The 18,376-nt window shown below is 35.4% G+C and overlaps 1 protein-coding gene across 1 annotated transcript in view; it reads right to left on the reverse strand.

The window, feature by feature from the left end:
• Positions 1 to 18,376, reverse strand: part of LOC150102631 (transcriptional adapter 2-beta-like) — a 348,460-nt gene that overhangs the window by 55,653 nt on the left and 274,431 nt on the right. The window contains exon 18 of the mRNA XM_090398716.1: positions 3,473 to 3,535. Coding sequence (XP_090254842.1) covers positions 3,473 to 3,535 — 63 coding nt within the window. The remainder of the gene's footprint in view (positions 1 to 3,472; positions 3,536 to 18,376) is intronic.

Raw genomic sequence — 18,376 nt, forward strand, 5'->3', positions numbered from 1 at the left:
TCATTTGTTCGCTGATGATGCTAAGTTAGGTAGGGCAATAGTGAATGCAGAAGATGTCAAAATTTTGCAGGATGATTTGGTTAGATTGAAGGTGTGGGCTAAGGAGAATGGATGTCAATTTAATGTGACAAAATGTAAGGTTATGCATTTTATGAGGTTATGAGTTTAGGAGGGGCACATCGCAAAAGTGGCTAAATCAGCTCATCAAATCACTTGGATGCTGAAGAATACTTTGACGAGCAGAGATAAGCAAGTTATCATTCCTCTGTATCGAGCCTTGATAAGACCCCATCTTGATTACTGTGCCCAGATCTGGTCACCTAGGTTTCTTCTTGATGGGGATGAGGTTGAGAGGATCCAGAGGAGAGTGACCAAGATGATAGCAGGTCTATGGAATGAAACTTATGAAAACAGGTTGAAGATTTGTGGGTTGCAGAAATTGGTTGATTGGTGGAAAAGGAGAGATATGATTGAGACATTCAAATTGCCGAAGTGTTTCTATAGGATTAATTCAGAGGATATTTTTGAGAACAGGATTGGTGGTGGGAGGACTAGAGGACATCCATGGAAGCTGGGCAAGAGTGTGGTTAGTAAGGGTGTTAGAGCTGGGTTTTTTACTTTTAGAGTGGTGAATGAATGGAATAAGCTGCCAGTCTGTTGTGGGTGCTATGACAGTGAATGAATTCAAGGAAAAATATGATAGATACTGTGCGAATGTCGAATAGTTGCGATGGACATGATGTTTAGGATTTCCCTCGATAAGTCCAAGGACTCCTTGGAGTTGCCTGTAGTAATAATAATAATACTAATTACTTCATACTTCAAGGATATCATTTTCTCATGTTTTCATGTCACTTTTATCATCTCTAACTCCTTTTACAGCATTCTTTCCTCCATTTCTAAACTTCTTCAACAACCTCCAGAATATTTTGCCACCTTCTTGATATTGATTTTCTATGTTCTTGCCAAAGTCCTCCGATGACTTTTATTTAGCTAGTTTTACACAGTGTTTAGCTTTCTTACATTTGTCACTGTATTCTCTAAGAGCACAAGCTCACTTATTTGCCAGGAACTTTTGATATGCTTTCTTCTTTTCCTTCACTGCCTCTTTACCTTCCTGTGTCCACCATGAAGTTCCGATTTTTCTATCATCCTTGCAGACAACCTCACCACATATCTCTCTGACTGAATCAATTAGGGTTTTCTTTAAGGCTTCAACCGAATCTCCAAGGTTTGGTTCCTGTTCTCAAACTCTTTCATTTTTTCTTGAATAATGTTTGTGTATTTTAGTCTACAGTTCACAACTGGGAGCTGCTCAATTTTTATTTGCTTTAAAACTTTCTTACATGTTCTTTTCAATATGGAACTCAATTTTATCCTCCTCAAGACTAAATGGTGATCACTTCCAGTTTGAGATCCTCTGTGCACTCTGGTGTCCTGCACCAGGGAGAAAACATCACTATCAACAATAACATAGTCAATGAGACTTTTCTTATTCCCTGCCTCGTCTCTCCATGTGAATTTGTGCACATTTTTAAGTTGGAACATGGTGTTTGAGGAGAAATCCAACAGGTATTTGCCATTATTATTAGCTTTGTTCTTTTCTCCAAATTTTCCCAAAATATTTTTGTATGTCTGACAATTATTTCCTACTCTGCTATTAAGATTCTCAACAAGGACCAACTTTTCCTTTCTCTAAAGCCACAAAAAATTATACCGCTTCTACCTTAGTAAAACCTTCTGTGGGACCATAGGCACAAATAAGTCTCATTGTCCAGTTCCCTATTCTGATATTTGCCCACATCACTCTACTTGAGACTGCCTGTCATTCAAGAAGATTAGCCTTGTATTTAGTGTTGAATACTATGGCTACTCCTTCTTTTCCTGGATTGTCATTGCCTGAATATAAAATTTTGTATTTATTGCTTAGAAAGATCTCACCAGTTTTTATCTTTTTTTGTTTCAGTCACCTCTATTATGTCAATCTGGGACTTATCCAATTCTTCTATAGTTCCATTTCTTTGCCATTCAGGCTTCTTATGTTAATAGTACCAATCTTTAACTCTGGTGATGTTGAGTTTGGGGTGTGTTTTCAGATTTGTTCCAGTAGCTGACTTTTCGCTGTTTGCCCTGGTTCCCTGGTGAAAACAATGGGGGCCTTGTTTATCCAGGTGACGCCCCAGCCAGCATGAAATTTTGTCATGTTGTACCATCATTTTGTATTTTGGTTTAAGCCAATAAGAATACAATTTGGTCAGCAAAATTCCAAACTGCCAGCCAATCCTCGTTCGTTCAGTATCCACGTAGATACCCAACAGGGTGCACCACGAGAAGGTGAGGATTGGATATTAGGTCAGAAGCCCTGGTCAGTTCTCCGCATTCCTTCAAAAGCTATGTGGAGGTCTCCTCTCAGTTATACAGCTTTAACTCTTAAGGTGTTATTTGTTTGACCATATAATTTTTATAAAAATCCAAGCCATTTGAAGGTTTTAAACAAAAAGCAGATTATCTAATAATGAAGAAATAACTTTGCTCTAGAGACCAAACAGATTTTTTTCAAGTTTTCAATACACAGAGTGGTAGTATCACACCAGACAAGGATGGCCTTGTTGAAATCTGAAGATATACTTTAATTTCCCAAACTACATACTTAAAAAATAAATAAATAAAAATCCACTCATGCCTTTTATTTCACAAAAGGAGTAAAGCAAACAGTGTGAGTTCTGCAATTGATTATTTTGAGTTACGGAATTAAAAGCCAGACTTTCTGGTAGAAAAAACCTTACTTGCCCATGCCAGAGCTTGACTAACTCGGGAGCATGTCAAAGAAAGACTTAGAAAACGTTTTTCTAGTCGATGACTAGAAATGAACTTATAATGGTCTTTCTTTGGGTTCTATTTGGACCCGAGAAAAGAAATACTGGAATAAAAAAGTTATTCCTCTCATCTGTAAATTCAAAATTTTTCACTACAATGATAGGTCACAGACAGCTTCGAAAACACTGCTAGTATTAAGGATGTTCTTCAGTTAGAAAGATCAGGGTAGAAATTCTGTCTAGAATACGATCTCTATAAGATCTTTTCAACCAAAGGTGAGTTAGCTGGTCTCATCCAGAGATGGCAGGGTTTTACATCCAGGAAAAACAGTTTTTTTTTTTCTTTTTGCCACACAAAACGTCTAGAAGATTAATTAAAAGCTGCTGCATAAATCAGATTAACAATATTAATTAAGTTTATATGACAAAGTTACTTGGCCATGACAAGCTGTTTAGCCTAAGAAGCAAAGATGAAGTTGAGTCAAGGTTATAGGGCACAGTTCATATTACTGGAGGGATATGAAAAAAAGTAATGTTATTAATGGATGAGAAATTTCTGTCTTTCTCTCTTTTTTTTTTTTTGGTGGTGGTGGGGGGGGGGTGAAGTCCAAAGAGTAGAGTTTATTTTAAGTTGTAATAAAAGTTTTCTCTCTTACCTTTAGCATCAATGTCTTCAATGATATGTAATATGATGGCTTAAGACCAACTGAAGAGCATAACTATAAAGAAATTACAAGTGATTTAGAAATAAAATACATGCTAATAAATATGCAAATTTTAAGCAGCAAACTGATTTCATAAACTATCAGCAGATACACATAAAAATAAAATAAAACTAGTTAAAAGCATTAAAGATAACTCCAAAAGATCAACTATACTTATATAGTATAAATACAATATACTGGAGAGAAGTAAAAAAAAAAGGATTAGGAAAATATTGAAGAAATATTAATAGGATGTGAAACTCCATCTCATAGACTTCCTAGTATATCATATTGCAAGTCATACAACAGCAATTTGAGACAATGGTTACTTAATAAAGATTTGCTTCCCAAAATTTCAAAGCGATCATACTTTAATTATACTAGATCTACATTTGGAATATAAAATTTCATGTCATGAAATAATATCAAGTTATATAATTTTGAGTTAAACTCAAAATTACTTATTTATATTATCCAACTTGCAAAATATGTAACTCATTTAAATATTATGCAAGTGATATAGTGAAATAATTACTTGCTCTGAATGGAGTACATTATCCTTTTTTTTAATGCATTCCCAACAGAAAATGAAGTACAATGTAGAAGTTTTGTTCATTTGCATAGTGTACAGTTTGTTAGATAAAAAGGATGGCAGTGTGCTTTTATGAATATTATTTTTTCTCAATCAAGAAAGTAACTGATATTCAGAAGAATGTGAAAGAATAAAGTCTAATGGTATCAAAGCAGTGGCTGTAAAATGTGAAGATAAGCAGATCTATTCACTGTCATACATGTGTGATTGGAGAAAACACTAGCAAGTCAATTGCTAAAGAGAGATCAAGATGGAAGTTAATACATAAGGAATTTATACCAAACCTCATTAAATGCTTTAAATATACTAAGTGCAACTACCTGAGTTTTTCTAAACTTCTTGATGGGATTAGCCACTGGCAATCAGTATATTATTTGAGAAGTTTCGAGGTAAAGTAGAATTTGATGTTAACAGACTTCTTCATTACTTAGAAAGGAATGAAATGAGAGAAATAAAACTGCCATTTGTTAGTAAAAATTTGTCTTCTTCTTCTTAAGAAAAAGTTAAATACAGGTTAATTTAACTAAAGTATAATCAGAAGAATAACACAGTGTGAAAAGACAACATTAAACTGGAGTAATCTTTGGAGCACAACCCTTCAAAACAATTGCAGAAGTGCAATGGACCAAGAGATTAAGGTATCCAAACTAGACAAGATTATTCTAATCTTTTCTGTTGAAAATCAATGGAGGTATTGAATGTTTGTTTGTGTGTATGGAACTGCAGAACATCTACCTAGTTTATCAATGCAAGAGTTGAAAGAAAACCAAAAAAGCAGAAACTTTCTCTCCTCTCTCTCCAGTCCCTCTTAACACATTCAAACTCAACTTCCAAGGAATGCCCTCTCGTCTTTTCCCACCCTTCATAAACAGATATCATTTGATGACCCTTTCAGAAGTTTGTATTAATCATACCACCCCTTTTTCTCCTGTTTGTTAGTGTCTGCAGTCCACAAATTCTCAATGTCTTCATAATCTGTGTTACACAATCCTGATATCATTTTTAACACTCTCCTCTGCATTCTCTCCACTGTATCAGAATCAACACAGTAACCAGGAGATCCAGACCTGCACAGCAAAGAGTGGTCGATTGGTTGAGCCTCTGTTATTAATGGCTCAGCAAAAAGTTAAGCAAGTTTGAGCACGGTTAGTAGTTGGAAGGGGTTTAATCGTTCTATGCTGTTGGCACACTCTCCCTCGATGAGTCTTTGGACTCCCTGTAGGTGTCACATAATTATAATAATAGTCTAAGTGAGGCCTCAACAAGACCTTGTAAAGAGGCAAAATTACTTCCATTACATATCAATGTTTGTTTCACCATTCCAATTATCCTGAGTTGTATTTGTAATCTTTGCTGTATAGCACCTGAACTTCAATTTTCTATTGAAAATTCCAAGATCCTTGGCCTGATCAGTTTCTTCTAGCATAATCTTGGCATTATAATACACCATCGCATATTTCTTTATGTTTACTAATATTTAACTGATAGCAATTTTCACATTCTCACAGGAGTGATCTTATAGATCACTCAAGAGTTTCTGGAGAGGTATCCCTGCTAATTTAACATACCTCAATAAATGTCAAAACTGGACTGGATAGTAGCCCTTCCCATAATGCATACATAAAAGGATGTGTGTGTTTTGCATTATGGATACCAAGGCAAGGTCATTAGCCTCTATATACAAATAGCCCAGTTGTGAAGGATTAAGTTAAGAATATAATTTTTTAGCATATTTAATTTATCCCCAGCCTGATCAGTTTCTTCTAGTATAATATAATACCATTGGCTCTCTTTATATCTACATTGAACTGATTCAAGCCATTTTCACATGCCCACAATTCCAGCCCACTTAAATCATTCTGAGGGTACTGAATATCAGATGCATTTCTGATTACCCTGCCTATCTTTGCATCATCAGCAAGAAGCTGTATGCCTCCTGCAAACCCTTCCCAATAACATTAATGTATAAATTTAATAGCAATGAACCAAGGACTGATCCTTCCAGTACACCACTGGTTATTATTATTATTTGACACGTCCAGGGACTCATTGAGGGAGGGAGGGCAGGCACCTGTTCTACTACTCCGTCTCCATGCTTGAATCACCATCTGACTGCAACTACACCAACTCCATCTACTGTCGACCACCATGGGTATTTCCACAGACAATAACAAACATCCATGCCCATGGTGGGATTCGAACCAGCAGCCTTTCGACTGGATACTCTATCCACTCGGCCAACCAGGCCGGCTTAATAAATTGTATTAATATTCTAATATTAATACAATTAATATTGGTATTTTATAAGGAAATTACAACATAGAATATTTATTAATCAGAAAAATTTAATTAATATTTCAGCAAAGTCAAATTGCCATCATTAAACAACATAACGAAATGATATGAGAATCTAGTCACCACATTCTATACTTGCCACCTTTAAAGGTAAGCCATTATGGCTGCTCCATGATAGAAAAATCTACCTTACTTCTTTCTTGACTGCATTCATTCTCAACGTTTCTTGTCCTAACCCTACTCTCCATAAAATTAAAAATTCCATCTGCTGGTATTCTGTATGATCCTTTCTGAAAGAATTCGTAGGTCCATCACATCACCCCCCCTCTTTCTTCTGTTTGCTTGTGTGTGCAATCCATCATGTATTGGTACATTGCAGTACCAATACATCTTTAACACTCTAATTTGCACCCTATACCAGATCAGTGCATAAGTCCAGATGAGGGCATATATTAAAGCCTTGTACAGAGGCAAAATAACCTCAACATCTATCTTTACATGTTAATGTTTGTTTCAGTATTGCAATTATCCTCAGAGTTGTATGTGCAATCTTTGCTATATGGCTCATGAACTTCAGCTTTCTATCTACTAAAAACTCCAAGATCCCTAACCTGTTGAAAGTTTTTTCATCTGGTTAAACTATAAATCAAAGATGCCAGGAAATTATATTCTTGGTTTAATTTTTTTATCCAAGTACAAGCAAATAAAGTTTACATGTGAAGTATCTTCACGACTGGGCTACTTGTATATAGAGGGCAATGACTTCACATCAATTGGCTTAATATCCCATAATGCAAACTATGCATCCTTTCATGTGTGCATAATGCTATGTATTATGGGAAGGGACACTACCCAAACTGGTTTCAACCTTTATTGAGGTATGGAGTGGTTCTGCATGGTGGCTGGTGTTTGCCTGTCACTGGGTGAGGCCAGTGCTGAGTTTCCTGTCCTGAAGTGATTCAGGCAAGAGTGATGAGTTTAGTAGTCATCCTTTAGGATCACTCAGTGAGATTTTGAGTGATCTTGTAGATCACTCAGAGTTTTTAGAGAAGTGTCCCTGCAATTTAACATATCTCAATAAAGATCATAACTAGTCTGGGTAGTAGCCCTTCCCATAATGTATAGCATTATATACACTCAAAAGGATGTGTGTTTTACTTTATAGGATACTAAAGCAATTGTGGTGAGGTTATTAGCCTCTATATACAAGTAGCCCAGTCGTGAAGACACTTCATGTGCAAACTTTCCTTGCTTCACTTAGTGAAGCAAAGAAAGGCATATTTAATTAATCAATAGTCTGATCATTTCTTCTAGTATAATACTTCTAACATAATACACCACTGGATCTCATTACATCAAGGTTGCATAGCTTACATTTACTAACAGCGCTAACAGTCACCAATTTCACATTCTCACAATTCCAGCTTATTCAAATCATTCTGCAAATAGTACAAATCACATTCCTAATGACCCTGCCTAATTACAATGAGCCAAGGACTGATCCCTGGAGTACACCACTGATCACCTCAAATCTTGTAGACTCACATACCCCATATTTTTTATATCTGTCAGTCAGCCATCCTTTTATCCAAGCTAATAACTCATAATCCAATTCCATATCCTTCATTTTAAACTACAGCATAACTGCATCCTGTCAAAAGTAGTAGCCCTAGCATAGCATAGTCCAAAATTATCATGGTGTATCCATTCTTGTCTAACTCAACCATGACATTATTATAAAATGTGAACAAGTTATCCACACATGTCCTTCCTTAATAAACCCACGCTATTCATTGCAAAGTACAGAATCTCTCTCTCTGTCAACCTGTTTCTGTATGTGATCGCTTACCTACTTTTTACAAAATCTTCGCCACCACTCCAGAGATACTGATAAGCTGATAGCTAGAAACATCAGTCTTTGCACCACTGTTGTGCAATGGGATTATCATACATTCTTTCCAGTCCTGTGGAATTTTCCCTGTGCTAAGACTCAAATTCTTACTCATTTTGTGCAACAGTTCTATTACCTCCTTCTTGTGCACCTAAGTTTCTTCACCCAATGTAAAGGTGACTCCGAGCTTAATGTTGCATGCATGAGATTGATTTTACAAAATCGATACTCATTAGTTGAGCAACCTCTTCTGCATCTACTATTTACACATACCATCTACACATACAAGTTATTACACATTCACATTAATTTGTTCTTTTACTTGCAATATAACAATAGAATTCATATAGGTTGTCTTTAGCTTGCAGTGCAAGCATCTTTTCATACCCACACTATTTTAAGAATATTCAATGTGGTTAATTGGAGAATAGTAGATCTGTGTGGGTGTGGAGTTTATGACTAGTTTAGCCCCCCTCTCTATTCACAAATATTCCAATTAAAGATACCTTGGACTTTATGCAAGATGATTTTTCTCTCAACATCTCTGCTGTTTCAGTTCACTATGAATAAGGCTAATTCACCTGGCAAGGAAAATTCTATAAACAAATACAGGGAACCAGCCACAGGTATCTGCTTTCAGCCCCCACCACCCAGTTAACTATTTCATGGAGACCTTTGAAGAGAAAGTCCTGAACTCTGTCTCTTCATAAGCACTTGGCAAACATCATCTACATAGCACAGACAGACAGACAGTAGGCGATCTATTCTCCATTTGCCAAATGATCTGGATGCTTAAAAAGCTCTTAAACATCTAAACAACTTGCATCTCAGGATCCAATTCATCTTAAAAACAAACAAACAAACAAAAAAAAAAACAAAAAAAAACAAGTCTCCTCTTCCTGGATACCCAATTACACACCAACCTGCTGGATTCTTGGTTTACAACAAATCAACATAAACACAGGTAGATACATCCACCAACAGCCACATCACCCGTCCTTCAACAGTATGGGATCATAAAAACCTTGCACAATAGTAAAATTGATTAGTTCTGATAATAATGCCCTCCCCACTGAACCTACCATGTTTACAACAACTTCTTGACCAATGGCTATAATCCCCTCCAAATCCAAAAATATTAAAAACCTAAAATCAGACGCTTCCCTCTCCCAAAAAAGGCTACTAAGTCTATCACCATTTCCATATATCTGGAGCACATCTGAAAAACTACCCAAAATCTTAAAAGAATACAACCTTGTAACCATTTATAGACCATACAAAAAATTGGTATCTCTTATCTGCTGCCCCAAAGATCAACCAGCGTACCTAAATATGCCAAGTGTTTACCAGGTAAGGTACCTTGTAGCTATAAGCTGACCTATTATAAACAAACAGAACAGCCAACATCAGACCCATACATGGACTACATATGGGGTTCCATCATTATGATTGAATTGTTCAGGACTTGGGGACCATGCTTTGGACACCTGCCACAGGATACACTGGAAAAAAAAAATCACCTTACTCAACCATAGCATATCCTGTGACACCTTACCATAATAAGGTGATGTAGTAAGAGATATGCTACAATGGAGTAAGGTGAATTTTTTCAATCAAATAAATATGAGAGACTTTTATTGGAATCTACCACATTATTAAGAAACTGCCCAAACCTCAACACAATTAGGTGTGCACAAAGCTGCCTCAAATTTGGGAAGCACTCCTCCTCAGAACATCAGCCTAATGGCTAAAAACAGTCAAATCCAGCATAAGGCTAGATGATACTATTTAGGATTTGAGGTCCACCCTTGTTGTTGCTCTGCTTCTTTGTCACTTACCCAATGCAGAGCCTGAATGTGCATCAGCTTTTATGCTGTTCCCTGATGGTGGCAATTAGACTTTGTTGAAATACTGGAAATATAATTAAATTATTCTAATTGTATATTATTTTAAGAGTTACTTGAATATACAACAGACTGATAGTTGTTTGTCATATATGTTCACTAATGTTAGAAGCATCAGGAATAAAGGATAAATTTTTAGGGTAGGCTAAATGATATCTTACCAAAAATTAATAGCATTAGTGAGACCTGGCTAACAGATAAGGATATTCTTAGAAGAATAGAATATGATAAGTGCCATGTATTCAGGAAGGACAAGCAAGAAAGAAATGATGGAAGAATATTGCTAATTGCAATATCCTCCTGTCCTTTCTTCTTTCTTTAAGGGATTAAATCCAATTGGGTAGAGATCCTAAATGATAGTGGCAGTGTACCTCTGAATCAAAAAATTAGAATAATCAAAGAAAATGTTTTGCAATTCTAATTCATTGCATAGAAAATAATTATTACCAACTATGAAAAATTTAAAAGACGCTGTAGCGCAATTGGATGAATAGCAGAACATTGTGCCCTTCAATTGGAAAAAAACCTGGGTTCGATTCTCGTCGTGACAAGAGGAATCCTTATATGGGCTTTTTCAGTTGAAGGTGAGTTAGCTGATCTCATTCGGTGGTAGCAGGGTTTTCCCCCCAGAAACTCGAGTTTTTCATCCCACGAACAGACAAATCGACCTTCAGAACACACGCAATTTACAGACAAAAAATACTGTTGTTGATGATGATGGACGATAGATGGCGTTGATGGTAGTAGTGTCGTAATTCGGGAATTGAGTAGTAGTGGAGAGGATGAGATGTATTTAGCGATGTAGAGTAGTGTGCCCTCATACGATGAGTCCTTGGATTCCCTGGAGGTGTCGCATAATAATAATAATGAATTATCATCATCTAAATCCATGTACTTTGTAGATTATATAACTATGTAAACACATAAAAATGTAATATAAATTATAAGAAAACTGTTATTTGAAAACATTTAAAAAATTAGAATAATTTTTAACATGGTTCAAAATATTAGAATATTCCAAATTTTTCCAAATGGTTTTGAGGAGGGCATAGAAATAGCATATATTTCAGTAGCTGAAGGACTGAATCATGTGTGAGGAATTGTTTGCGCATAGATTTCAGTTAATCATTTGCTAAACATGGGTCGAACAAGTGACACATTGGAAGCTAAAAAGTTTCATATGGTGTCTTCTACACAAAGAAGGCAAAACTCAACAGTTTATAGCTAAGGAATTGAAAAATGTTCTCAAGCAAGCATGAGTAGAATATTGAGACAGTATTCTAATAACCAGAGTTTTTAAAATAATTGCTGCAATAGGAGTCGAAAGGTAACTACATAAAGAGACGAGATGAGATGTGAATGCAACTAAATCTAAGACAAAGCCACTTATGACTTCTGAGAAAAAGGCAGCTTGTGTAAGCAAAGACTGATGTGGGGTCAAGGGGACTGGAAAAAGGTACTCTTTAGCGATGAAAGTATGTTTTGTGTGCCCCATGGTCATCAAAGGGATAGTGTTTGATGTCTTAAGCAAGAAGCATTTGATAAAGAATGCATGAAACGTTTGGTGAAATTTGCAACCTCTGTCATGGTATGGGCTTGTATGACCGCAGAAGGTCCAGGCAGGCTGTGTATTGTGTATGAAAGAGTCAATCCCAAAGTGTGCCAAGAAATTCTTAAGCACGTTATGTTACTGGCATTGGCAGATTTGTGTGATGGCGATTTCCTTTTTCAGCAAGATTCAGCTTCTTGTCACACTTCCAAGACCACTACTAGATGGCTCAAGGAAAGGCAAATTAATGTAATTCCTTGCCCAACAAGCTCACCAGATTTAAACCCCATTGAGAATTTGTGGGAATTATGAAGAAATGTCTTCAAGAAGTTGTTCCAAGAGACAAAAATTAACTTGATTCTAGTCTGCAGATCATATGGGCATGTTTTCATAAAAAAAAAAAAAGACTGTGAACCGCTAGTAAATAATATGCCCAACCATTTACGAATGATCATAAAAGCTAAGGGGGATGTAACAAAGTAATAACCAAGTACTAATTATCATGTTGTTTCCCTTTGACTGTCATTTTTGTGCATTTATTTTTGCATTATTCTAATATTTTGAACAACATTAAAAATTATTCTAATTTTGTGAATGTTTTCAAATAATAGTTTTCTTATAATTTATATTGCATGTTTATGTATTCAAATTAAGTGGATATTGAATCCAACATTGTTTCAAAGCTGAATATAGAAACTATAAAAGTTTCAGCAGATCCAAGCTTAAGCAAACCTTTCATGACAGGGGCAACTCATGGTAAAGGTAGAATAAGCTCTGATCACTATCCTTATTATTTCCCATAATGTAAAACACATCTCCTAGTGGACGTGTATGATGTTATACATTATGGGGGGGGGGGGTCACAACCCAGACTTTTGTTGAGGTCTCGTCAGTGGGAGCCAGACTTGGATGTAAATACTCAGGTTGAAGTGATGCAGAACTTATACTTTACCATACGAGTTGCCAAAAAAAGGTGTCACATCAAAAAGGCACCAAGAATTACTGAAAAAAGAGAGAAAAGGCTTCACTTCGGCAATGCAAAATTATTCAAATTAAGTGGATATTGAATCCAACATTGTTTCAAAGCCGAATAGAGAAAGAAACTACAAGAGTTTCGTGCTGAATATAGACACTATAAATTTCGGCAGATCCAAGCATAAGCAAACCTTTCATGACAGGGGCAACTCTTGAATAGAGAAACTTTTGTAGTTTCTCTATTCGGCTTTGAAACAATGTCGGATTCAATATCCACTTAATTTGAATGATTTTGCATCGCTGAAGTCTTTTGGCTCTCTTTTTTCAGTAATTCTTGGTGTCGTGATGTCACACCTTTTCTGGCAACTCGTATGGTAAAGTATAAGTTCTGCATCACTTCAACCTGAGTATTTACATCTGGGTCTGGCTCCCACTAATGAGACCTCAACAAAGGTTGAAACCGATCTGGGTAGTGACCTCCCCCCCTCCCCATAATGTATAACATCATGCATGTCTGCTAGGAGATGTGTTTTACATTATGGGAAATACTAATGATAGTGATAGAGCTTACTCCACCTTTACTACGAGTTGCCCCTGTCATGAAAGGTTTGCTTACGCTTGGATTCACCGAAACTATATTCGGCACGAAATTCTTGTAGTTTCACTATTCAGCTTGAAACAATGTTGGATTCAATATCCACTTAATTTGAATAATTTTGCATCGCCGAAGTGAAGCCATTTGGCTCTCTTTTTTCAGCATTTTAATGTGTTTACATGGATATATAATCTATATCCATGTAAAAAGTACGTAGATTTAGATGATGCTAATTCATATTTGGTAATAATTATTTCCTATGCAATAAATTAGAATTGCAAATCATTCAACACATTTTCTTTAATTATTCTAATTTTTTCATTTGGAAGTGTAGAGGTAAGGGTTTAAAAGTCTGTAGAGGCTTCTGAAAATTCCAATAAAATTTTTCCCCTTTCATTTCTGATGCAAATACCATTTACTCCCACAAATGTTTAATTTTGATCTTTTTTTCCCTACCTTTGCATTGAAATCTCCCATCAAAATATTAAAATAATCTTTACCATTTTCTAGAAGATGATATATTTGGTTATAAACAAGTTCTACTTCATCTGTGCAGCTGCATGTAGGTGGAAAAACTTGCACTATCCTCAGGGTATATCTTTTATTGTGATTTGGCAAATTCTTTCTGATACAAATTTTAAAATCAAAGAAGCCAACACCATGTTTGATTTCATCATGTTTTCCACCTGTTATTAACACATGTCCATTATTTATATCTTAGATAGTATTTCTTTTTCACCTATGTTCATCTATTCCAATTATATCCCATTTAATACCATCCAAGCACTTTATCTAGGTTTATTAATTTGTCATCACTGATAAGAGTATCCACACCATAGGTAGCTATGTACAGAAGTCCTACTAATCGTTTCTTCTTATTTAATGATTTTTCCATTTTTAAAACTTGGTCAGGCTTATTTCCATCTGAGACAGCACTCTTTTGTAGGTTTGGAACTGTTTCTTCGTGTTTCTGGCCCAAAACAGTCTTAATCATGATAATATTACTTTGTCCATTATGGCCTTGTATACATCGGCCTTTCTTTCTTCTCTTCATATTCATGGAGGTTTTTAGTCTAACATTCTGTTTCAAATTTTCAGCTGCAGAAAAAATTTGATAACACCTGTTTATTGCAGTCAATGCATGCTGCAAGCAAACAATTTATATTCAGCAAATAAAGATTTATATGCATATAACTTGAAATCAGTTTGAATTGCATTTGAGATTTGTTATATCTATCACTGAAAAAGTTCACAAATAAAATTCTCCTGGAAAAGCTGCAACTAACATGCCATATAAACTTTGTGATTTAACAGAAGCAATTTTTGTTTCTAGTATTATATAACTAAATGAGCTTGTAATCATGTAGTTTGGGTCTTTTTTAAGAAGGGAAGAGATCCCCACTGATGAAAATGTAGCTGGACAGGATGGTGACATGGCTGTTGCTTGCTCCTAGGACCATCTCCATGTACAAAACACGAATTCATACAATTTACCACTGGAATTGAAAACCAGGACACAATTCCATTTCTGAACGAACCTGTCACGCTATCCCTTCCCTCATGCTGTCATAAGCCCATACACCCTGACCAATACTGTTAGATGCTTTCCACCATCTAACACAAATACTAAGTGTCATTATTACCCTCAAAAAACAGAGCTTTAACGATTTGTTTTGATGAGAATGAATTTCAAATAACAAGCAAAACATTTATAATGAATAGCTACAATAGGAAAACAATCAACAGAATCCTCCATCCTTTTAAAAATAACAGAGATTATACTAAAGTCACAGCCATTCCATACATTCAAGGAATATATCTGAAAAAATAACATAAAATAAATAAACAGAATACTGCACAAACACTCTTAACATTAATGCTACATTTAAGCCATCCACAAAATTGAAGAGGTTACTCAGCTTCTCCAAGAACACCCTCCCCTTTTTCAATCCATCATCCATCCATGTCCGATGCTCCTGTAAACTTGCCTTACATAGGTGAAATAGGATGCATCATTCAATTAAAAGAACACAAATAACACATCAAATTCAATGTTTAAGAGAAATCAGTCCTTTCTGATCAATAAAGGCAAATTCAGAGAAATCTGCAAGATGTTAATCACCCTGATCTCAACATGAATGAAGGCTTAAAAATTTTTAGAATATAGATAGTCTATATGCAGCCCATATAACATCTGTTTCAAGAGAGAAAGAATAATTTAATTGTAAATCAAGAAAGTCAAAAATAAAAGAATAGGCATAAACAATCTCCAATGCTCGGACTTAAGGACATATTATTATAACTGTAAATTTATTAGTTTTTTTTTTATGCTAAACTGCACTACCTGTAAATTATTAGTTTTTGTTAAATTTCTCTATTTTTTTTTAAGCTGTTGTTGTTCTTATGATTTCTTTCGTTTTTATTTCCTTAGACTGTGTCAATTTAAAGAAAATCTTGTTTATGTTATGTTTAGTCCTCTAAACTGAATTGACCGCACCGTCTCACAAAGCTTGTCTACACTATTTTGTCATTTCCCCTCTATCTAAAATTTCGTCCCGCCTATCTTCCTGCTCTTGCCCTTTGTTCCAACCACACATATAGAAGACTCTAAATATAGCTATTGCCTGCCATACAATTGTGGTCTATTCAATTTCTCACACTCTTCGGTCTGACAAATGTATTTGATTTACGACTGTGCCAGTCAGACAGAGTAACAGAGAGTGAGGAATTAAAGAAGTGGAATAAAGGCAATATCTAGTCAAATTTCTCCTAACCATACAGCAAGTTGTGGCAATATCTAATTAACGCACACAGGTCAGAAAATATTAAGATAATGCATTGGCAATGATCAAATTAAATTGTTGTTCAACAAAGCATTTATTCTAACTAGAGAATTGTGATTACAAACTAGACAAGTAATGGGGAATAACTGTTTCTCCTAGCACGGCTAACTTAAGAAGATATAATATATAAACTTCTGCCTACTAGCCACTCTAACACACACTACTTAGTATTTTACAAAATTTAGCACGGGCTCTTGCTTAACATATACATACAATTTTACATATCTACAATCCAAGAACATCGATATGATGTGCTTACTCACTGTTTTTTCTTTATAAACAGTCCATTACTACGAACAAAGTTTCCATCAGGAATCATATATCCTTGCCTTGATCTGGATACTTCTTTCTTTAACTTGGACGTTTCCGTACTCTATATATGGTTGCAGTTGTTCTGGCCTGTGCAGCAAACAATATTCTTCCTTCTTTCTTCCTCAGCTGGTGGGTGCCTGTTGTTTACACTAGTAGGTAACTGGAGATACTCTGATTTCGCATTTCGACATTTATCCATCGGACCCTGGTCAGTCGTGCTTGAGATCGCAGGGTGTGCGGTCTACTACACGGTGGACGTGCCTTGGGAACTACTCAGAGAACTTCGGGGAAATTCACCATTGACAATACTCCAATGATAAACCATGAATGATCTCTCAGGATCAAGAGGTATGAACTACCTAACCTCCAGCTACGAGCTCCTAAACATTGCCTCTGCTTCTACCTCTCATTTCCCCTCTCTCTTAGTCCCTTAAAAATCCTCCTTGTTCTTTGTTTCAACTCCGAAGTGTCTACGATCACCCCCCCAGCACGATGACGTCACTCATGTTCTGTTTTGCCAAAAGTCTTTGTTTTAGGTGCCTAAATGCTCGCAAGTTGTTGCGAACCTTTCCCTTTCGATGTGCTTATCTTATTTCTACCTTAAAGTGGCCAGCTTAATGTCTTTTCTTTTATTTATTTTTTTTGCTGACTCACTATATTAATAATTCATAATCCCTTTTCTCTGTTTTCAAACACTATAGTTACACAGGTAATATCGAATACATTACACAAAGTAGTTAATATATACTGAAAAAAAAATATAATACATCGTATTTTCTATAATATTTTGATTTGACATCCTTGTAAAACCGAGCTCGATAAGTTAATTTAGTTAACTTATCGTGCGAGATTTTACATAACCTCAACCCATATGCTGAATATAAAAACTTGCAAAAATAGCAACACTCCAAAAATTAAACTCCAGCCAATGGCTACTATATAGTTTTACTTATATAGAATTTTTATTTTTATTTATTAATTTTTTTACTTAAGTGTTTAGTAAATTTTCAATTTTTAACTATTTCCTCACTAGAGGTCAAACTACAGATAATGGTTGGCCAAAGTAGTAAATGCTCTATACTTAATCTTAATTAGCTTGATGTCACTTTGCATATGTGTACTTCTAATTATGACCTTAATATGAAAATTAAAATACCAAGTGATTATTTTTATTTTCAAGTTATATCACAGTAGTTGCTTTACAACTTTGCAATAACTGATGCTGATCACTGTAACAAGAAAAGGATTATGGCAATTTAAGGGCTGCTGTATCTGCTTGCAGATAAAGGAAGATAAACTGAGCAACATCATAAAAATTATGGAAACAACTACCATGTTAGAGTAAAACTTCAGTTTAATATAAACCAAAATAATCGTTAGATGCTTTGATCTTCACATTAAGGTCATCATCTGGAGTATACACATATAAACAAAGAAACAAGTTGCACTACAATCTACATGGTATGCTAAAGTTACTGATCAACCATTAAAACTATTGGCCTGACCTTGCGAAAAAAAAACTTACTACGTCAAAGCTAGAGTCCTGTGATTATTATTATATCTTTTAGGTTACAAAATTAAATTACGCTAGAGAGCAATATGTTCATACAAAAAATTTACTCACATAAGTATACAAATAAATAAAAACAAACCAGTATGGATGGTGGCCAATAAAAGCTGAAAAATTGCTTAGAGTCCTAAAGTCAGGGTTTTCTGGAAAACTTGAAGAACTACGTGCCTGAATGTGAGCCATCCAAATTCTTGGGATTTTTATGCCACCATTATTGTTAAGATTCGTGAAGTTAATCAAAATTTCAGGCATCTTTAAATTTCCATTCATACCAGGTTTTTCTATGATGGAAAGAACAAGAACTTTTCCAATCAATTTGGTGTGGGGTGT

This window comes from Typopeltis vanoorti, chromosome 10, assembly GCF_054136105.1.
Source record: "Typopeltis vanoorti isolate ZY-2024b chromosome 10, IOZ_Tvanoo_1.0, whole genome shotgun sequence".
Lineage (NCBI taxonomy): Eukaryota > Metazoa > Arthropoda > Arachnida > Uropygi > Thelyphonidae > Typopeltis > Typopeltis vanoorti.